This window comes from Trichosurus vulpecula, chromosome 4, assembly GCF_011100635.1.
Source record: "Trichosurus vulpecula isolate mTriVul1 chromosome 4, mTriVul1.pri, whole genome shotgun sequence".
NCBI lineage: Eukaryota > Metazoa > Chordata > Mammalia > Diprotodontia > Phalangeridae > Trichosurus > Trichosurus vulpecula.
Window position 1 is genome coordinate 308,270,102 of NC_050576.1, and position 17,860 is coordinate 308,287,961.

General features: G+C 39.4%; 1 protein-coding gene across 1 annotated transcript in view; it reads left to right on the forward strand.

Moving 5' to 3' along the window:
• The window catches only part of OLFM4 (olfactomedin 4), a 36,099-nt gene extending 19,083 nt beyond the window's left edge, over nt 1–17,016 (forward strand). The window contains exons 4-5 of the mRNA XM_036758295.1: nt 3,165–3,318; nt 16,207–17,016. Coding sequence (XP_036614190.1) covers nt 3,165–3,318; nt 16,207–17,000 — 948 coding nt within the window. The 3' untranslated portion in view covers nt 17,001–17,016. The remainder of the gene's footprint in view (nt 1–3,164; nt 3,319–16,206) is intronic.
• The last annotated feature ends 844 nt before the right edge of the window (nt 17,017–17,860 follow it).

The following is a 17,860-nucleotide window of genomic DNA, read 5'->3' on the forward strand; positions in this document are numbered from 1 at the left end:
ATAAGAACAGAATCCTCAATGCACGTATATGTTACATACACTCCAACACAAATTATCATACCGCCAGTAGATAAAGGCACATATGCAGAGAATATTCATGAAGGGTCACTACCAGGAACTCACAGGGTACATCTGTGAAGGACACACATGCCAAAAAGAATATGAACACAAAGAATGGTCAAGGTATATTCATAACGGTCAAGGTACGTTCATGAAGAGTACACAAGTTAGAATGTGTAGAGTCGGGGTGACTGGGGCAATATACCTCCAACCCTGCAAAGGTATTGATGTTCTCAGGTGATGTCATTGTACTGCTCTCTTCTGTATATTATTATATCCCTGTTCTCTGTCAGGTGTGATGTCATCTTTTGGGGGGGAATCACATCTCTTTTCATCATTATATTTCTCTATTCCATCTCATTGTATCTGCTGGACATCTTTGCTAGTCTTGTGGTCAACAAGATGTTCTCTGCCATGCTAAGCTTTAGCTCTTCAAGGCTGTCTACTCCCATCTATTGAAGCACAATGGATGGAAAGCCTCTCCTTCGTAGTGGTAGCCTGGAGGCCTTTTATGACTTGGCCAAGACAATGCACCACTATACCTAGCTGGGTGTTTTTAAAAATCCAGCAGAATTCCCTAGGCTAAGAGCAAATCTATTCTTCATACTGTTTTGTCTGAAGCTCATACCAAACAACTGACTTGGGGTTGGAAAAGTACAGATAACTCCTGTCAAACTCATAATTGTGAGCCTGAATCACCCCCAAACCTCACAGGACTGTGCAGAGACAAAGGCACCGAGGCTCATCTTTCTCTCCAAATCCTCTTTGCCTGGCATATAAACAAAGTGATGGGCTAGAACAGAAGCTGGTCAAGCAGAGAAGACCATCCCCTTCTACCACTTTAATCCATCTTCTGGCCTTTATTTGGTAATTTGCAATAAGAAGCCTCCCCCTCCTCCTAATTTTTGCATTGCATTCTGCACAGCCCATAACCTCTCTATTTTCCCTTGCACCATAGGATTTAGAACAGAAAAAGATCCTAAAGGCCATCTGTTTCAACCCTTTTATTTTACAGATGAGGAAACAGATTTAAAGAAGAAGGGAAGCCATTTGCTCTCGATCACACAGGGATTAAGTAGCAGGGCTGGAATTTAAAACCAAGTCATCTGGTTCTAAATAGACTGTTTTTTCTACTACCTCATGTCCTTTTGATCTATTCTATGCTTAGAGACTATAGCATCAACAGAAAATGAGAGTTTACCATTTTGCATATATATGTGATTATCTATAAGGTGGATCTGATCCCTCAGTTCCACAGGAAAAATAATTTAAAATTCATATTCTGTGGATAGTGGGTTCATAGTATCATTTTCATATGTTGTGGGAGAGCACATTCTTTCATGCATATACTTGCATGGTGTGTCAGAGACATTATTGCATGTGTAAGCAGCTCTTCATTTAACCTGTCTATACCATTTGGGCCTACAAAATACTGTCCCGGCTTTTTTCCACCCCTGTCCCTGCAGGGAGAAATCCTATCTATCCTTCAAGTCCCAGATTAAATACCATCTCCTCTATGAATGCTTATGGATATTCAACATGGAAATGAACTCTTACTCTTCTATGCTTCTGTAGGACTTCAGAATAAATTTTTAAAGACTGATGTGCTGTCTTAATTCATGTCTTAATTGATTTTTGTCTCCCCCATTGTGCCTAGTAGCATCGCTACCAAAATTTGTCCAATAAATGAATGAATTGGTCAATGAACTCCGACCTGGTACAGAATAGTTCTTTTAGCGTGTTCTTGAACAGCATGTCCACTTCCTCACCTCATTTGCATCTTATTCTTGCTTTGTTGCCAAATTCTGTTTCCTGTTCTTTCTCTACTCTCATGCTTTGGCCAAGGTTGTTACCCTGAGGTATGGCCCAGTTTAGGTCCCAGGTGCTTCCTGGCTATACTATTTCCTATTCATCGTTCATTGGTTAGTCCACATAATTCCCCAAATTCTCACACAATTGAAAAAAAAGAGACTCCTACTCCTATTGAATAGAAACATGACTGTGACGACATGGATCCTGACTCTGGAAGTCTTTTGCTATTTGAATTGAATGTGAGGTTGATCACATGAATCAAACATTGACTGGTGAGGAAATGGGAAGATGATTGGACTTGAGAAGGACCTTCGAGCTTTTGGAGTCCTGGTTTTCTCATCTGCAAAATGGTGCTAATAAGACCTACCTTAAAAATACATAGTCTGTTGTGAGGACTGAATGAGAGAACGTTTATACAAAACACTAGGTATCAGCAATTTATTTTTATTATTAATAATATCATTGTTCTTGTTATTATAATATTTACAACACGGTTTCAGAATAAAATTGGTTTTTCATCTTCTTTAGGATGGGCTTGGCCAAACATATTTAGACCATTCAATGTCATGCCAAATCAAACACCTGAAACCTTCTCTAGTTTGGACTCAAATATCTAACCCGGCTTACAAACACTTTTGTTTGTTGGATGGTGTTTGCTAGAGAGGTAAAATGCAGAATAGCTAAATCTGGGTCTATTTTTTAAAATGTGGCTTTGTCCCTTTGATCCTTTCATAACTTTCTACTCTACCATTTGCAACCTCCCTCAAAATAATACCTGGAGAGTTTATTGGTGAAGTAATTTCCGGTCTTTGAATACAAACTATCTTCTTGTATTATAGTCTAATAATGGATATTAACCAACACATTAATAAAAGTATCACCAATGGAAAAATTCACAATTCTTAACATACATTTTTGAACTTGAAATGTTCAGAGGGCCTTAACATTCGTTAGAAACATAATTATAAGATAGAATGAATAAGCATGAGTTTATAGGGGCATGTTATTAGAAATGAACTTTAATGGACATGTGTAGATGTTCTGAAAGAGGCGGCAGTCTATTATTAAAGCTGTTAAAATCTTTGCCATTTTCTTCTTGTCACACACATCTGCCTGAAATCTGACAGGCATTCACGCTAACCCATAAAATGTATTCTTCCAAATGAAACCATTCACAAGCCCTCTGGTGTATTCTCTGGCAATGTTTCACTAAATGACAAATTCATCCCCCGAATGTTTATGAAAGAAATTGCACAATAATATAAAGTCACTCTGAATTTTTATTTCCTCAGATCAGGAATATGACTCTCCTGGTACAGGAGCTGGAGTCACTAGACAAAAACAACATCCTTGCAATCCGTCGGGAAATTGAGTCCCTGAAGAATAGACTGAAGGAGTGTGAAGAGTTTAGAGGTCAAAATAATACAAGTCCTGTTGTCTTACCTGGTAAGCATTCTTTGATTTACCACTTGGTCAGGGTCAAAGAGGTGAGGAAATGGGGGAGAATGTGGAGGTTTTTTGACACTTAAGAACCAGGAAGACAAAAAAATATATAATTATAGCTCTGCCAAAGTACTCAAACACCTTGGTGCATTGCATTCTTGATATAGGAAAGTGGAATAAGTGGATTGCTGAAGACAAAGAGGGATAGGATTTCACCTTCCTCCTGTGTTCCCTATAGGGGTTTGTTCTCATTATTTTAAATCTCCTTTCCACATAGTTCTACATAGTACACACCTGGGGGCTCTTCTGTGAAAGGTGCCAACATATTGGATTGGTTTTATTTTCTGCAGTTCGGATGCAACACACATTTGTTAAGCTCCTTTTGCAGTGTGAAAGGCACTGTGCTGTTTGCTGGGGGCTAGAAAGACAACACAATAGTTTCTGTCCTCAGGGAGCTTACTTTCTGTTGGGTGGGGGAGATGCAATACATCTAGAGACAAATAAATAGAAGATAATTGGGAGATAGTACTAACAAGTAGGAAAGCTGCGAGAAGGAGGTGGCAACTGGACTGAGCCTTGGAGGAAGATAAGGAGTCTTAGAAACTGGGGTGAGGAGGGAGTACATTCTGGGCACTGAAGATGGCTTGGATGGATTTTTAAAAAAATTAATTAATTACTAGTTATCAACATTCAATTTTATAAGATTTTAAGTTCAAAATTTATCCCCCACCCCAAGCCAGTGTGCAATGTGATACAGGCTATATATGTACAATCATATTAAACATATTTCCACATTAGTCATGCTGTGAAAAAAGAATCAGAACAAAAGGGAAAAACCACAAGAAATAAAAAAACAAAAAAGAGAAAACAATATGTTTTGATCTACATTCAGACTCCATAGTTTTTTCTTTGGATGTGGACAGTATTTTCCGTTGGATGAATTCTTGGAGGTAGGAGATGGATTACTGAGTTTGGGAAACACATAGCAATCCAGCGTAGCTGGAACTTAGAGTGTGCGAATTTGGAATAATGTGGAATTAAGCTGGAAAGGTAGAATGAAGTCAGCTTTTGGAGGGCCTTAAATACTAGGCTGAGGAGTTTTGCATTGCTCCCATACAGAAGTGACCTCATAGGCTACCCATTCCAAATCATCCAAAAAAAGTCCCTCCCCCATAAGTGGTCATCCATCTATTGCTTAAAAACCTCAAGGCAGGAAGATCTCTACCTCCCAAGGTTGCCTATTCTACTTTTGGTCACCTCTAATTTAAAAAGAATTTTTTCCCCTTACACTAAACAGTTACCTGTCACTTTGCAGCTTCCACCTATTGCCTTCTGAGGCCAAGCAAAATAAGGCAATATGGAAGCACTGAAGGATTTGGAGCAGGGGAATGCCATGTTCAAATTTGTGCTTTAGGGAGATTTTTTTTGGCAGCTGCATTGAGATTGGATTGGAAAGGGGAGAATTTGGAAGCAGAGAGATCAATTAGGAAGCATATATCCCAGCTTATGTTTGGCTCTTGTATTTGATAAAAATGAATCCATATTGACATTGATGCTGGAAGATTGGAGAATACCTAGAGAGAAAGACTAATAGACAAGGACTGTTAGAAAAAGGATCACTGTAGAAGTGGCAAATTTAGGCATAAAATGTTGCCTAATTCTAATCATCCTACATTAAAGGAGATGTCCTAGGCTGTAGGCCTCGAGGATGAAATTAGCTTCTTAGGGCATCAGCTTCTTCTCAGAGCTGAGCCAAGGCACCTTTAGTCTTAGTCCAAGACTTCTTCCTTTATCATATTATAAACCCTGATGACCTCTAAGTTCTACTTCATGGCTCTGAGACTAATGACCTTCTTGGTCTCTAAGCCAGACTGACTCCTTGGATTCAGAGATATGCTCTACCTGATCACTGATACCCTTCTACCCTTTTCTGTCACTGCCATCAAAACTTGGTGTTCAAATTTTTCCACCCCCTTTTTGCACCTCCTCTCTGATTTCACTATCCTCCCACCACATACCAGACTATAAGAATGCACTTACTAGAGTTTCTTCAAAGAGTAAAAGAATTGTGTATATAACCATCAGGAGTAGGATTGAATGACAGATGACTGATGGTGCCTATAAAAGAAGCCAAGGAAGATTGGCCCTAGGCAGAAGACATTTGGGGTATTGCTTTTAGTTCCAGGAATCACTGTTTACAGAATGCCATTGATATTTGGAATATGTCCAAAAAAGGCTAACTATAACGGTGAGGGGATTGGAGATAATGCCCTGTGAGGATCAATTGAAGGAACTGGATGTATATAGCCTAGAGAAGAGAAAATCTGGGGGTAGGTGGAAGGACATGATTGCTGCCTTCAAACTTTTGAAGTGTTGTCACATGGAAGAGAGATTAAACTCAGTCTGCTTGTCCCCAGAAGGCAGGAATAGGAGTAATGGGCAGAAGTAGCAAAGAGACAAATTTTGGTTCTAATGTTATAAGAAAAAAAAATCTTAACAAGTAAAGCTGTAAAAAAATGGAATGGCTTGCCTCCATAGACAGTAAGATCCTCATCACTAGAGGTCTTCAATCAAAGGCTGGATGATCACTTGTCAGAATGTCATTGAGGCAATTTCCGTTTAGGTCCAGGTTGGGCCAGATGGCTTCTAATTTCCCTTTTAACTTGAATTGGGATTCTGTGATTCATGCCTGAGACTATTGCAATAGCCTCCTTACTGGGCTAATTATGTCCTGATGGACATGCTATCAGCAGAGCTCAGCTTCCTGGGCCACAGCAATCCCTCAAATCTACCACCAGGGCCTTTGGAAAGCACTATTTTTTGTCCATCTGAATTTCATTTTTTATTAGATTTTAAAAGATGGCTGTTTTAAATTCAACTAGTATAAACTAAACCAAATTGCTCACTTGGAATACCCTCCCCCTGTATTTCTGCTCATTGAAATCCTATTCATCCTTTAAAGTGAGCATAAATCCAATCTCCCTCATGATCACCCTAGCTGAAATGATCTCTGACCCTTCTGAATTCCTAGTGGGGTTTTTTTTTTTGGTTTGTACCACTCATAAGACACTTATTATTAAGTGACTTGGATTGGTGTCATTTTGGATTATAGCTATGAATTTTACCATTTAAAAAATAAAGAATGCATTCTTGGAGGGCAGAAGCTAATACTTTGGTCTTTGTAAACCTCAAAGCACCTTGGACAGAGAAGTCTATGCAAAGAGTAGGTGTTTGAGGGTTAATTTTATCAGTAATGCATTTATTAAGCACCTCTCATATGCACAGTGCTATGATAAAAGAAATGCAGATTTAGATATGAAGAGATCTCTGACTTGATGGAGCTTGCATGGTAAGGAAACATAGTATGAATGCACATATAAGAGAGTGTGCTGTAAATGCAGGAGGAAGAGGTTGTTAGCCACCATGAGGATCAAGAAAGGCTCCATGGAAGATGGAGTATTTAAATTGGAAATTCAGCTAGCAAATAGGATATCCTCAGCACAAGAATGAGAAGGTATACCTTAGCAAAGGTATGAAAGCTAGCTAGTGTAGGAAAGTCTCAGAAATAGTTGTCTGCAGTCTGGAAGCAAGAAATAGCAAAAACGGACATAGAAATTGTCTTGACAATGTATTTTGAACACATCATCTCATTTGAACCTCCCAATGGAATGATAGGGATAGGAACTGGATATTTGATTGATATAAGGAACTCCTGGATGAGCAAAATCCCTGTCCCAACACAGGTTTGTACCTTCTCACAACTGGAGTCTTAGAGAGCTGCCCAAAGAGCTGAGAGTTTAGGTGAACTTGCCCAAAGTCACAGAATCAGGAGGTGTTGGAGGTGGGACTTAAACACAGGTCTTGACTCTGAGGCTAGATTCTAGCCTCTAAACCACATTGCTCTCGTGAGGATGTGCTGTGGAGATCATCACCCTCATTTTACAGATAAAACTAAAGCTCAGACCATTTAAATGGCAGGCTCATGGTTCCATAGCTACACAGTAACAAAGGGATCTGATATGAAGCTAGGTTTCTCTGAATTCCAAACACAGAGATCTTTCCACTATACCATACTTCCTGGAAGAGTAAGAGATAAAGCTGACCAGTTTGTAGATAGTCACCGGTCAAAGGGATTTGAACTTTTCTTGGTAGGCAGTAGAGAAGCACTGGAAATTTCTGTGCAGAGAAGAAATGGGGGCTGGTCTATGCCTAAAGAAATATGCCTACAGTTGTTGAGCTAGTGAATGAAAAAAAAGAACCTTCTGTGAATCAGATGGTGCTAGATTTCAGTGCACTCCATGCAGCCTCTAGACAAGCTAAATAAATGGTATGAGCTAGCAGCCTTGTCACCAATCCTTTCTAGCTGTATCAATGACAGAGGGAGGCGGTGTCTGACAGCAGAGACGATGATTGCATTGACATTCTCAGGGCTTTCCATTTTTATTGATTTCTATTGCCTACAGTCGGTTTTCTTTCAAGCCCTTGCTTTGTGCAACATGTCCAGGTGTCTGCCTTCTATAGAATCTCACCTAAAGAGTGTGTCATGGTTACAATCCTTTCAGTTTTGTGCCAAGTAGAAGAATCACTTAGCATCCCTCCCAATCCCTCTTACATCTAGTTAGAGGCCATGAAGTGATGCAGAGTTGGGAGAATTGGGAAAATGTCTTTTCCCTCACTTATGCAACAAACCAAGGACACATTTTTCTTGGTTATTGAGGTGAAATGCCCTTGCCTTTTAATTAAAGTTACAGGATGATAGCCTATAATACTGGAAAGGACCTTGATGTCACCTAGGCTCACTCTATCATTGTAGAGAAGAGGAAATTGAGATACATAAAGAAGTGTCTTGCCCATATTTGGCACCCAGAACATATGAGATGTGTAATAGATGCTTGCTGCTTGATTGATTGATTAAAAAGAGCAGAGCTTGAATTCAGGCCCAGATTCTTTGACTCCAAATAAATGTATTTGTCTACAAGTAGTTATTGCATAGACCTATGCATGACATCTCCTTATGGTTTCCATGGGGATAAATTCAAGTCTGTGAATAGAGGAATTGATCTTTGCTCCTGGAAATACTAAGATTTTTTTCTTCCTCTTAACTTCAGGAAAGCTCCCTAGTGGAATAGATTATTCTAACATTTGAAGTTACTAAGAGAACCTTAGCCTTGCAACATTTTTGGAGCTGGAATGAACTTCAGAGGCAATTTAGTCTAACTTTCTCTTTTTGTAGGTAAAGAAGCCAAGATTGAGAGAGGTTGAGTGACTTGCTCAAGGTCACACAGCTAATTACGATCTAGGCTGGGATCAGAAACCAGGTCTCCTGACTCTCTTTAGAATATCATACCAATCCCTCACTTACCTAGGTTATCAAGAGTCAGTGACTCAAGAAACGAGGGAGGCCAGAAGTATTCCTTAATAGTCAGGCAGGAAACAAAGCATGGTCAATTTCTCCATTAGGTTTCTTCAGGACTCTCTCCTGGGTCCCTACACATAGGTTTTGTATAACACCCCAAGCTGAGCTGGGTTGTTTGAGCAAATTGATCCCAGATTTTCTTTCACTTTCCCAACAACCTTGGACGTACCTGAATTCCTGCCAAGTCACTTGGCCACTCTCCAGGTTTTGTTCATATTATATTTATGATGTTTATATTAAACTGACTTTTTGTCATGTTTTTAAATCAATTTCTTTCTCTCACTCCCTTTCTGTTTGGTTTGCTTGATAATGCAGAATTGAGAGAGCTTGGAAAATCCCCAGACACCACAAAGTTGTGAGCCTGTGGAGACTTTAATTAAAGTTACTCCCGATTATAGGACTCTAAAATCTGGCCTGTCTGACTTTTCACTGCAGAGCTGCACAGAGTAAGGAAACCTATTCGCAAGTGTCAGCTATAAAAGAATTCTGGGCTCCATTTTTCCTTCCCTGCAGCTACAAATTTCCAGCTCTTGTCCCATCCAGAACTCAGATTCAGTCAATATATTTACAGCATCATACCAAGCATACTATCATTTATTTTTGCTGCAAACAGCATCCTTCTTTTCTGCTCCATTTCACAGAACCCTCTGAACCAAGATAATTGGCCTTATCCCCATTAATTCTCTGGCTGCCCAAAAAACCAACTGACTATATCTTCCTGTTGCTGAACCTAAGTGACTACATTCAGGCGAGTCTAGATTGGAAGCTCTAGTGATAGATTTTGGTCATGAGGAGGCGACGTGATCCAGTGAAAAGCGTGCTGGATTTGGTGCAGAAGACTTGAGTTTGAATACCTCTATGCCTTCAGGCACACCATGTCATTTCCCTGCAAATCAGTTTGCTTATTTGTGAGGGGTGTGTGTGAATGAAATGACCTTTAAGGTCTCTTTACATTCTAAATCTTTCTGTGATTCTATGCTTAGCACAGGGCTGGTCACATAGTAGGTGGTTAAGGAATGCTCCTTGATTGATACTCAGGTAAAGTTAATATGTGAAAGGGAAAGAATGCGCTTCCTCGAACATAAGAAACTAGAGAAGGATTCAGCCTGAAGCTGTGTACTCAGCTGTCCTGATTTTCTTTAGCCTTTATCTAGAATTTGATAGCTATGGCCATTTAAATTTTGTTAGTATCATAAGTCAATAGTACTCTCCTCTTGCTCAGATAAGGTTAAGTGACCTGCCCACGGGAGATTATTCTGAGCTCTGGATGGTATTAGTATTAACAGTGTATGGCATTAATAGCTTATAGCATTAATAGTAGATCTAAGATTAGAGCATGCTTCTCTGCAGATATCTGAAAATGGCATTTTAGAAAATGCCATTAACCACAGCACTTTTAAAATAGTCACAGTGGAGTTTTTCACAAATCATTTCTGAATTATGGCTTCCCAAGTTCATTTACAGAGTGCTGAGAGGCTGCCCAGCAAATTCAGAGATGTAAAAAAAAAACACCCAACTAAACCATTACTACCCAAGACTACACTATAGTTTTATGTAGTAAATGGCTGGTCCTACTGAAAATTCATAGGATCATAGGATTAAGAGTCAGAAGGTACCTTATGATATATCAAAAGGTATCTAGATGAGGATACTGAGGCTTTTGAGGTTAAGTGACTTGCCCAAGGTCACATAAGTAATAAAAACAAATGAAGAAAATGAGACATATACAAACCCAGGTCTTCTAATTCTATATCCAATACTATGTCATGCTGGTAACTGGGTGGAACTAATCTCATCAATTGTTCCCAGTGCATAGGGAAGAAACTTCTCATTTTCCTTTGCTTGTATAGAAGGCAAGCATTTCTCCCAAAGTTTCCACAGAGTTCATAAGGACCATTAGGATTTAGAGCTGGAGAGGATCCCGAAGAATATCTAGTTCAATCTCCTTATTTAACTGGTGACAAGACAAAGGTTGGTAATTTGCTCAAGGTCAGACAAGTCAGAAGCAGCACAGTCAGGCTTCAAACCCACATCCTCAGACTTTATAGCCAGGATTCTTTTCACTGTACGATGCAAGGCTAGGGAATCAGTTTGAAAGTACTTATAGCCCCTTTCGTAGATTGATATTCGTCATGTACTTTTGGGCTTGTCTGGGGGAAAAGCAATAATAATAATAACAGAAATAATAGTATTTATATAGCATTTTAAGATTTGCAAAATACTTTGCAAATATTATCTCATTTGATCCTTATAACAATCCTTGGAAAAAGGTGATATAAATGCTTAATTCCCATTTTACACTTGAGGAAATTGAGGCAGGTGGAGGTTAAGATCCTTGCTCAGAGTCACACATAACTAGGAAATGTCTGAAGCCAGATTCAAATTCAGGGTTTTCTAACCCCAGGCCCAGCATTCCCATCCACTACGCCACAAACAATCCAGATCTAACAACTAGCTTGTTCTTAGATGCCCTATCTTGGTAGTATAGGCTCTTACAAAGAGTAACATTGCTGTTGTTGGTGCCAAACCTTTTGCTGTATTGGAGCAATGCAAAACTTCATTTTCCCTTGTCAGATATTGAATAACAGGTGAGGGAGGAACAGAATGCTTTTTGAGCAGGCAGGGAAAAGTGGAAGAAGTCAAGAAAGCTGGAATGAGAAATAGGAAGGAAGGAGGAATGGTGGTGTGTTTAAGACTTTGGAATTAAAGAATTAATTAATTAAATTAATTAATTAGAGAAGGAGTTGGCAGAGGCATATGAGAATATCCAGAACAATGAGTAAGAAATGCTTCTGCAGCTCTGAGTAGAGGGTGAGGATGGAAGTGAAAATAAAGCTATTGGAAGAGCAGTGGTGTGCCTAACCGGTTGGTGTTTCCTATTATTTCTGTGAGGTGGCCAGATATTAGGGACAGTCTGGCACAGCCTTCCCTCCTGTGAATCATCACCATTGGTCTTTCTGCAGTGTGGGACCGTTCCTCTATTGTTCACCATAGACTACAGGTATTATTGTTTGTCCTTTGTTGTCAAACAGGACCATGACATCAGTAAGGTTATGCCATGGCTTTCAAATGAATTGGATTTAAGTGAGGGAAGGCTGTGCAAAGCCACCAGCCTCACTTCCTCCTCTGGAGCCATCTGGGTCCAGTGGCAAGAAATGGATCAGGATGACTGGAGATGGCCCTGCATGCAGTGGAAGACCTTGGTTTTTCTAAGCTCAAGTCTTTCCCATGTCTCAGTTTGATTAGGCAATGCCTATTCAGTGATTAAGGGTAGGTAAGAAATGAGGCAGAGAATGGCCATTTTTATCTAGTAAAAAAATCAATCTGGGAGGGGCAGACCCACAGGGTTTCAGGACAAAACTATTTACACTCACTCTGAGTCATCAGGGCCTAAACAATGACCAAGTAAGGTTTGGGCTGAGACCTATTGTTGGCCAATCAATGAAAGCCATAGTGATTTGGGTTTAAGGCATGGTCCTTAACAAAGAAATCTAGCTCCTAAACCCCAACATGTCTTGTGAGGTCTTAGCAATCAAAATTTATATTCCTTTGGTCAGAATCCCCTTAGGTAAGGGTATGATTTCCTATGTGGACAGAGGGAAAAGAAGGAGGGAGAAGAGGGAGTGAGAGAAGGAAGGAAGGAAGGAAGGAAAGAAGGAAGGAAACTGTGTTGCCCAGCTGGAACTGGCCAGTTGGGTCCCCAGTAGGGCAGCTACTACTACTCTCCCTCTGTCCACTATGGGTATGATCAAGGGCACAAAGATCCATTCTTTTTCATGTTGCTTGCCACTGAAGGAGGGATGAAAGAAGGGAATAGAAGGATCAGTAAATTAAAGGGAAAGACAATAATAACACCAGGGCAGTTGAGAAATAGCATAGTATGGTGGAAAAGCCGTCAGACCAGATAGTTCTAGTATTGCCTTTGTGACTGTGTAACCTTAATTTTAATTTCTTCATAAATCAAATGGAGGTAATAGCTCCTACCCTGCTCATCTTATATGAATAAAGCTGATTTGCCACAGTTACTGGTGCCCTATCACCTTGACATTACTTTGTATCTACTTGGTATATATTTTTTATTTATGTTTCTAGAAACTTAAATTTGTATAATGTTTATTTGTATCATGTTCATGTGGAAACTTAGATGTTGTTCTCTTTGCACCCCCATATAGAATGTAGGCTCCTTGAGGGGTCTCTTATTTTTGCTTTTGTTCCCCCAGTGCCTAGCATAATATTTGACACATAGTAGCTACCTAATTAGTGCTTCTTGAATAAGTGAATGAATATCGCATGTATGTGCACAATACATGTATGAGACTTGCTTGTGAAATGTCTTCATTTTACAATGACAAGGCATTCTGAAACCATTTGTTGGTTTTCCAACAAAATACACACTAAACCTGCTACAGTTTAGAATTTGGGTATGTGAAAGCTGAATTACCTAAAAGCCCTTTCATAAAAAGGACAGGACATTACTTATTTGGGATATTTCCTTTCCAAAGTTCCATCAGGAAAGCTGGGTGGGGAGTAAATAATTGTGAATTCCTTTATTAGACAGAGATAAAAAGTAACCCTTGCTCACTCCTCCTCAGTATAGTGTAATTTAATAAATAAATGCTCTGGAAGAGATTTCAAACAGGAAACTCAGTTTATAGCACATAGAACCTCAACACAGTTTCTGTTATCATTAAACTGAACACACTGCTAACTTTATTTTAATAATTCATGCATTGTTTCATAAACAAAAGCAAACAAGCATTCATCTGAGAGATCACTTTTAGGGGAAGAAATAATAATTTATAATTTTATTTATTATTTCTTTGGTGGAAAGCAGTCTCTTGGCTGAACACACTTTTTTATTTATGAAATGGGACATGCATTATTAAAATAAACCCATGACTGTGTTCAGCTTAATGATATGCAAAATTATTTGAGGTTGGGTACAGAGTGGTTTCATTTCTCTACCTGCTGTAACGGTTGGTAGATTTTCTCACCCAGTTGCAGATTTATGGGAACATTTAAGGGACACGTACTTAATTCTGGAACAAAAATGCAGCCACATTTGAAAAATAAAGGAAAGATTTCTTGTAATAGTTTCACCTTTGAGCAGTCCTTGAAAACCAAGAATGTGGGACTGTCCTCTGTTGCAGTCAGTGGCAGAAATTCAGAGACAAAAGCTGGGATTTTTTTCCCCGTACAATACTAATCTTAGGCAAGTCATTGGATCTCTGCTCTTGGCTCCCACTCTCCTTATGGGCTTGGTAAGCTTCACTGATCTCCCCCATGCACTTAAGCCAATGTACAATGAGTAACTCTGGCTCTTCTCCCTTCCATCCCCCGCCTGCTTTTCTCTGAGCAGCTTGGAAAGAGAGAGGGAGAGAGAGAGGGGGCGAATGACCTCGAATGTTTTTGAAATTGGATTTGCTATATTATGCGATAAGCCACCTTGCTAGGTGTTTTTTTCCCCTTTCTTTCTTTCTGAGAGAAAGTCTGAAATGGTTTTCAGAAACTGGGTAGTAAACTACTTGGATTGTTATTGCAAAAATACTGGCAGAATTCTGTTCTCTTTATAGCTCATGAACTATTTGGATTGGCAGTCATTACAGAAGGAAAGTGATGAGGAGGGCCAGATGCCTGTCCTGAATCATTCATCCACGTGTTACAGATAGGGTGTTTTCCTAAGGAATGTCTAGATGGTTGATTCTGGGGTCTTCTGTAATGTATATATTGTGTCAGGGTCAGAATGGGAAAACTCCAGTATGTTTCCACTATATCTAAGAAGAACAGCATGGTTCTCTCATGGCAAGGATGGCCTTCCAAAATATATATAGTCAGTGGTTATGTCAGTGGAGTTTTTTGAAGGATACTGGTCAGGCTCCCTTGTCATAAATATGAGAGGAAGTGTGTCATAGCAGCTAAGGTTGTGGACCTGAGTTCAAATCCTGCCTCCATTTACGTGTTATGTGTCTGTCACATCATTTTCATGTTTCTGTTCTAAGAAGCCTCAGTTTCCTCATCTGAAAAATGGGACCAATAATAGCTACACTACCTACTTCCCAGGGCTATTGGGGATCTCAAATATGAGATAAGGCAGATATCATGTTTTGCAGACTTTAAAGAATTATGTAAAAGTTTGCTCTTGCAATTATATCTCTTCCCCATTGCCTCTTTCAGTGTACCAGAAAAGCCAGAATTAGAGGCTAATTTTCATCAGTTTTTAAGATACCTGATCAGGAGGGAAATATTTCCTGAAAGGAGAGGAATCTTAAATTGTCATCAGATAATACCTTATTAAGGATTGGTTGGCAGCTTATTTGGGATGGAATGGGAGTTTGGAATGTACTGGGGTAAAGATATCTCATTGCCTAATTTTCCTTGGGGATGGGTCACATTTACATAGGGCTTTTAGGTTTCCAAAGTACTTTTCTCACGACATCCTCATGGTATGAATATTATTCCCCTTTTACAGATTGGAAATCGAGACTGAGTAGTTAGTTAGGTTGAGGTAGCTAAGTGAAGCAATGAGTAGAATACTGAGCCCAGAGTAACGAAAATGTGAGTTCAAATCCAGCCTCAGACACTACCTAGAGGTGTGACCCTGGGCAAATCATTTAACCTCTGTTTGCCTCAGTTTCCTTAATTGTAAAATAGGGATAATAATAGCACCTACCTCCTAAGGTTGTTGTGAGAATCAAATAAGAAAATATCTGTAAAGCGCTTAGCACAGTGCCTGGCACATAGTCGGTGGTCAATAAATGCTTGTTGTCCTCTTCTTTCCTTATTTTAAGTGACTTGACCACAGTCACAGAGCTACTAAGTGCCAGAGTTGGGATTTGGACTCAGGTTTTCCCTGACTTTAGGTACAGCATTCTTTTCCATCATCTCATGTTAGCATGTTTTCCTACCTTAATTCCTACATTTGCAAATAGATAAACAAATATAAACAGCCCAGAAGAAGGATCGCAAAATACCTTCTAAAGAAATGAAGAACATTGGGTAGCAAGCTGAATGATCTCCATTTACATGAAGATGCAGAGGCAGCTCAGCATGGATAAAGCTAGGAAGACCTGGGTTCAAGACCTATTTATGACATATATTGGTTGTATGACCTTTGGCAAGTCATTTACCTTCCCAGTGCTCTAAGATTATGTGTTACAAAGAAGGAGTTGGTCTATGTTTGGTAGAACGAATTTCCTATTACAATGAATTATAGGTTTCATCTCTACCCCTCTTTCTAACATAGCAGAAGACTAACTCATAGGAAGATTAAGCAATTTGCTTAAGAGTTGTAGCAAGTCAGCCTGAGGAGCTGAAGTAGAACTGAGGTTTTTGCCTCCTCTAGAGTCCAGACCACTATCATTAAACCTCTCCAGGAGATCATTCAGGACTTCTTTTGGTTGTTTGAATGTTATAACATCTGAATATTCTGATTATTTTTTCTAAAAATATTCATCTTATTTTCTCATTGGTTATAGGAAGTTGTGGTCATGGCGGTGTGGCGAATATCAGCAAACCTTTCATTGTTCAGCAAAATTGGAGAGGGTCTGCCTATGTGTACGGAGCTTGGGGAAGAGATTATACCCCTAACAATCCAAACAAAACACTATACTGGGTGGCCCCCTTGAACACAAACGGAAGGTACCTAGAGTATTATCGACTTTACAACAACATGGATGACTTGCTGCTCTACAGGAACACCCGAGACTTACGAGTCGTATATGGTGATGGCAGTGGTGTGGTCGTTTACAACAACTCCATGTATTTCAACTATTATTCCACACGAAACATTGCCAAGCTTGACTTAGCAGCCAACACTACCTTGAGAAAGGCCCTTCCCAATGCTGCCTATAACAACCGCTTTTCCTATGCTGGTGTCAACTGGCAAGATATGGACTTTGCTGTGGATGAAAGTGGACTGTGGGTTATCTATTCAACTGAAGACAGTACTGGTAACATTGTGATTAGCAAAATCAATGACACTTCACTTGAGGTGATAAACACTTGGCAAACCATGCAGTATAAGCCATCTGTCACCAATGCTTTCATTGTATGTGGGGTTCTATATGTCATTCGACCTATGAACACCAAAAAGGAAGAGATTTTTTACTACTATGACACAAACACTGGGAAAGAAGGCAGAATGAGCATTGTCATGGAGAAAGTGCTAGAGACAATACAGAGTGTTAACTACCACCCCCTTGATCACAAACTCTATGTCTATAATGATGCTTACCTCCTGACTTATGATCTCAGCTTTCAGCTGGAGTGACAGTGACCTTGATAGGTAGGAGAGAAAGAGTGAAGTGGAGTTTTCCTTAAAAAAGTGAAATGTTCCAATGCCTCTGTGACCTATTCACTTATAATCCAACTTGAGTTTGCTTAATGACCTTTGGATCACTCTGCATCTCCAGAGATATTTTAGGGGTTTAGAATAGAATTTCCAATGAATCTTATTTTACTTAATTCAGTAAACATTTATTATGTGCCTACTGTGTGCCAAACAGTGTGCTAGGTGCTGGTGATTAAACAAAAGATAAAAATAATAGTCCTTGTCCCCAGGAACTTATATTCTATTGAGAGGATTTCAACACATGCACAGATAAGTAAAAGAAAAATATACACGAGGTAATCAACAATATTCTAAAGAAACAGAGAACATGAACATTTGGGGAATTTGCAAAAGCCTCATATTGGAGGGGTGCTCCATCTGACTTGGGCTTTGTATGTTTCTTGTATTTCCTTGGCACAGCTAAGAAAAGATGAATCTATAAATCCTTGGTCCAACCTAGTAATGGCTTTAACTAATTCAAGAGATTGAATTTCTGAAAGATGAAGCACTTATAACACTTACCTCATGCATAGCAACAGTGTATGATATCAATGCTTATGTTTTCCATAGCAGCAGCTTATTCCAGTCAAACCCTAGTGACCTTTTTTCTTTTTGACACTGAGAGGGAATGAAAGGACTCAAAGTCACTTATACCTTCATTCAATGTACATACCTTACTTCTTCCCCATCGGGGTGCTCCAGTTATAAGGCTAGGAATTTTTGCAGAGATCCTAGCATGTTCTGAAGCCCAAATTTATCTGTGTATGTGTCTGATAATAAGAGCAACAATGATAAAAACT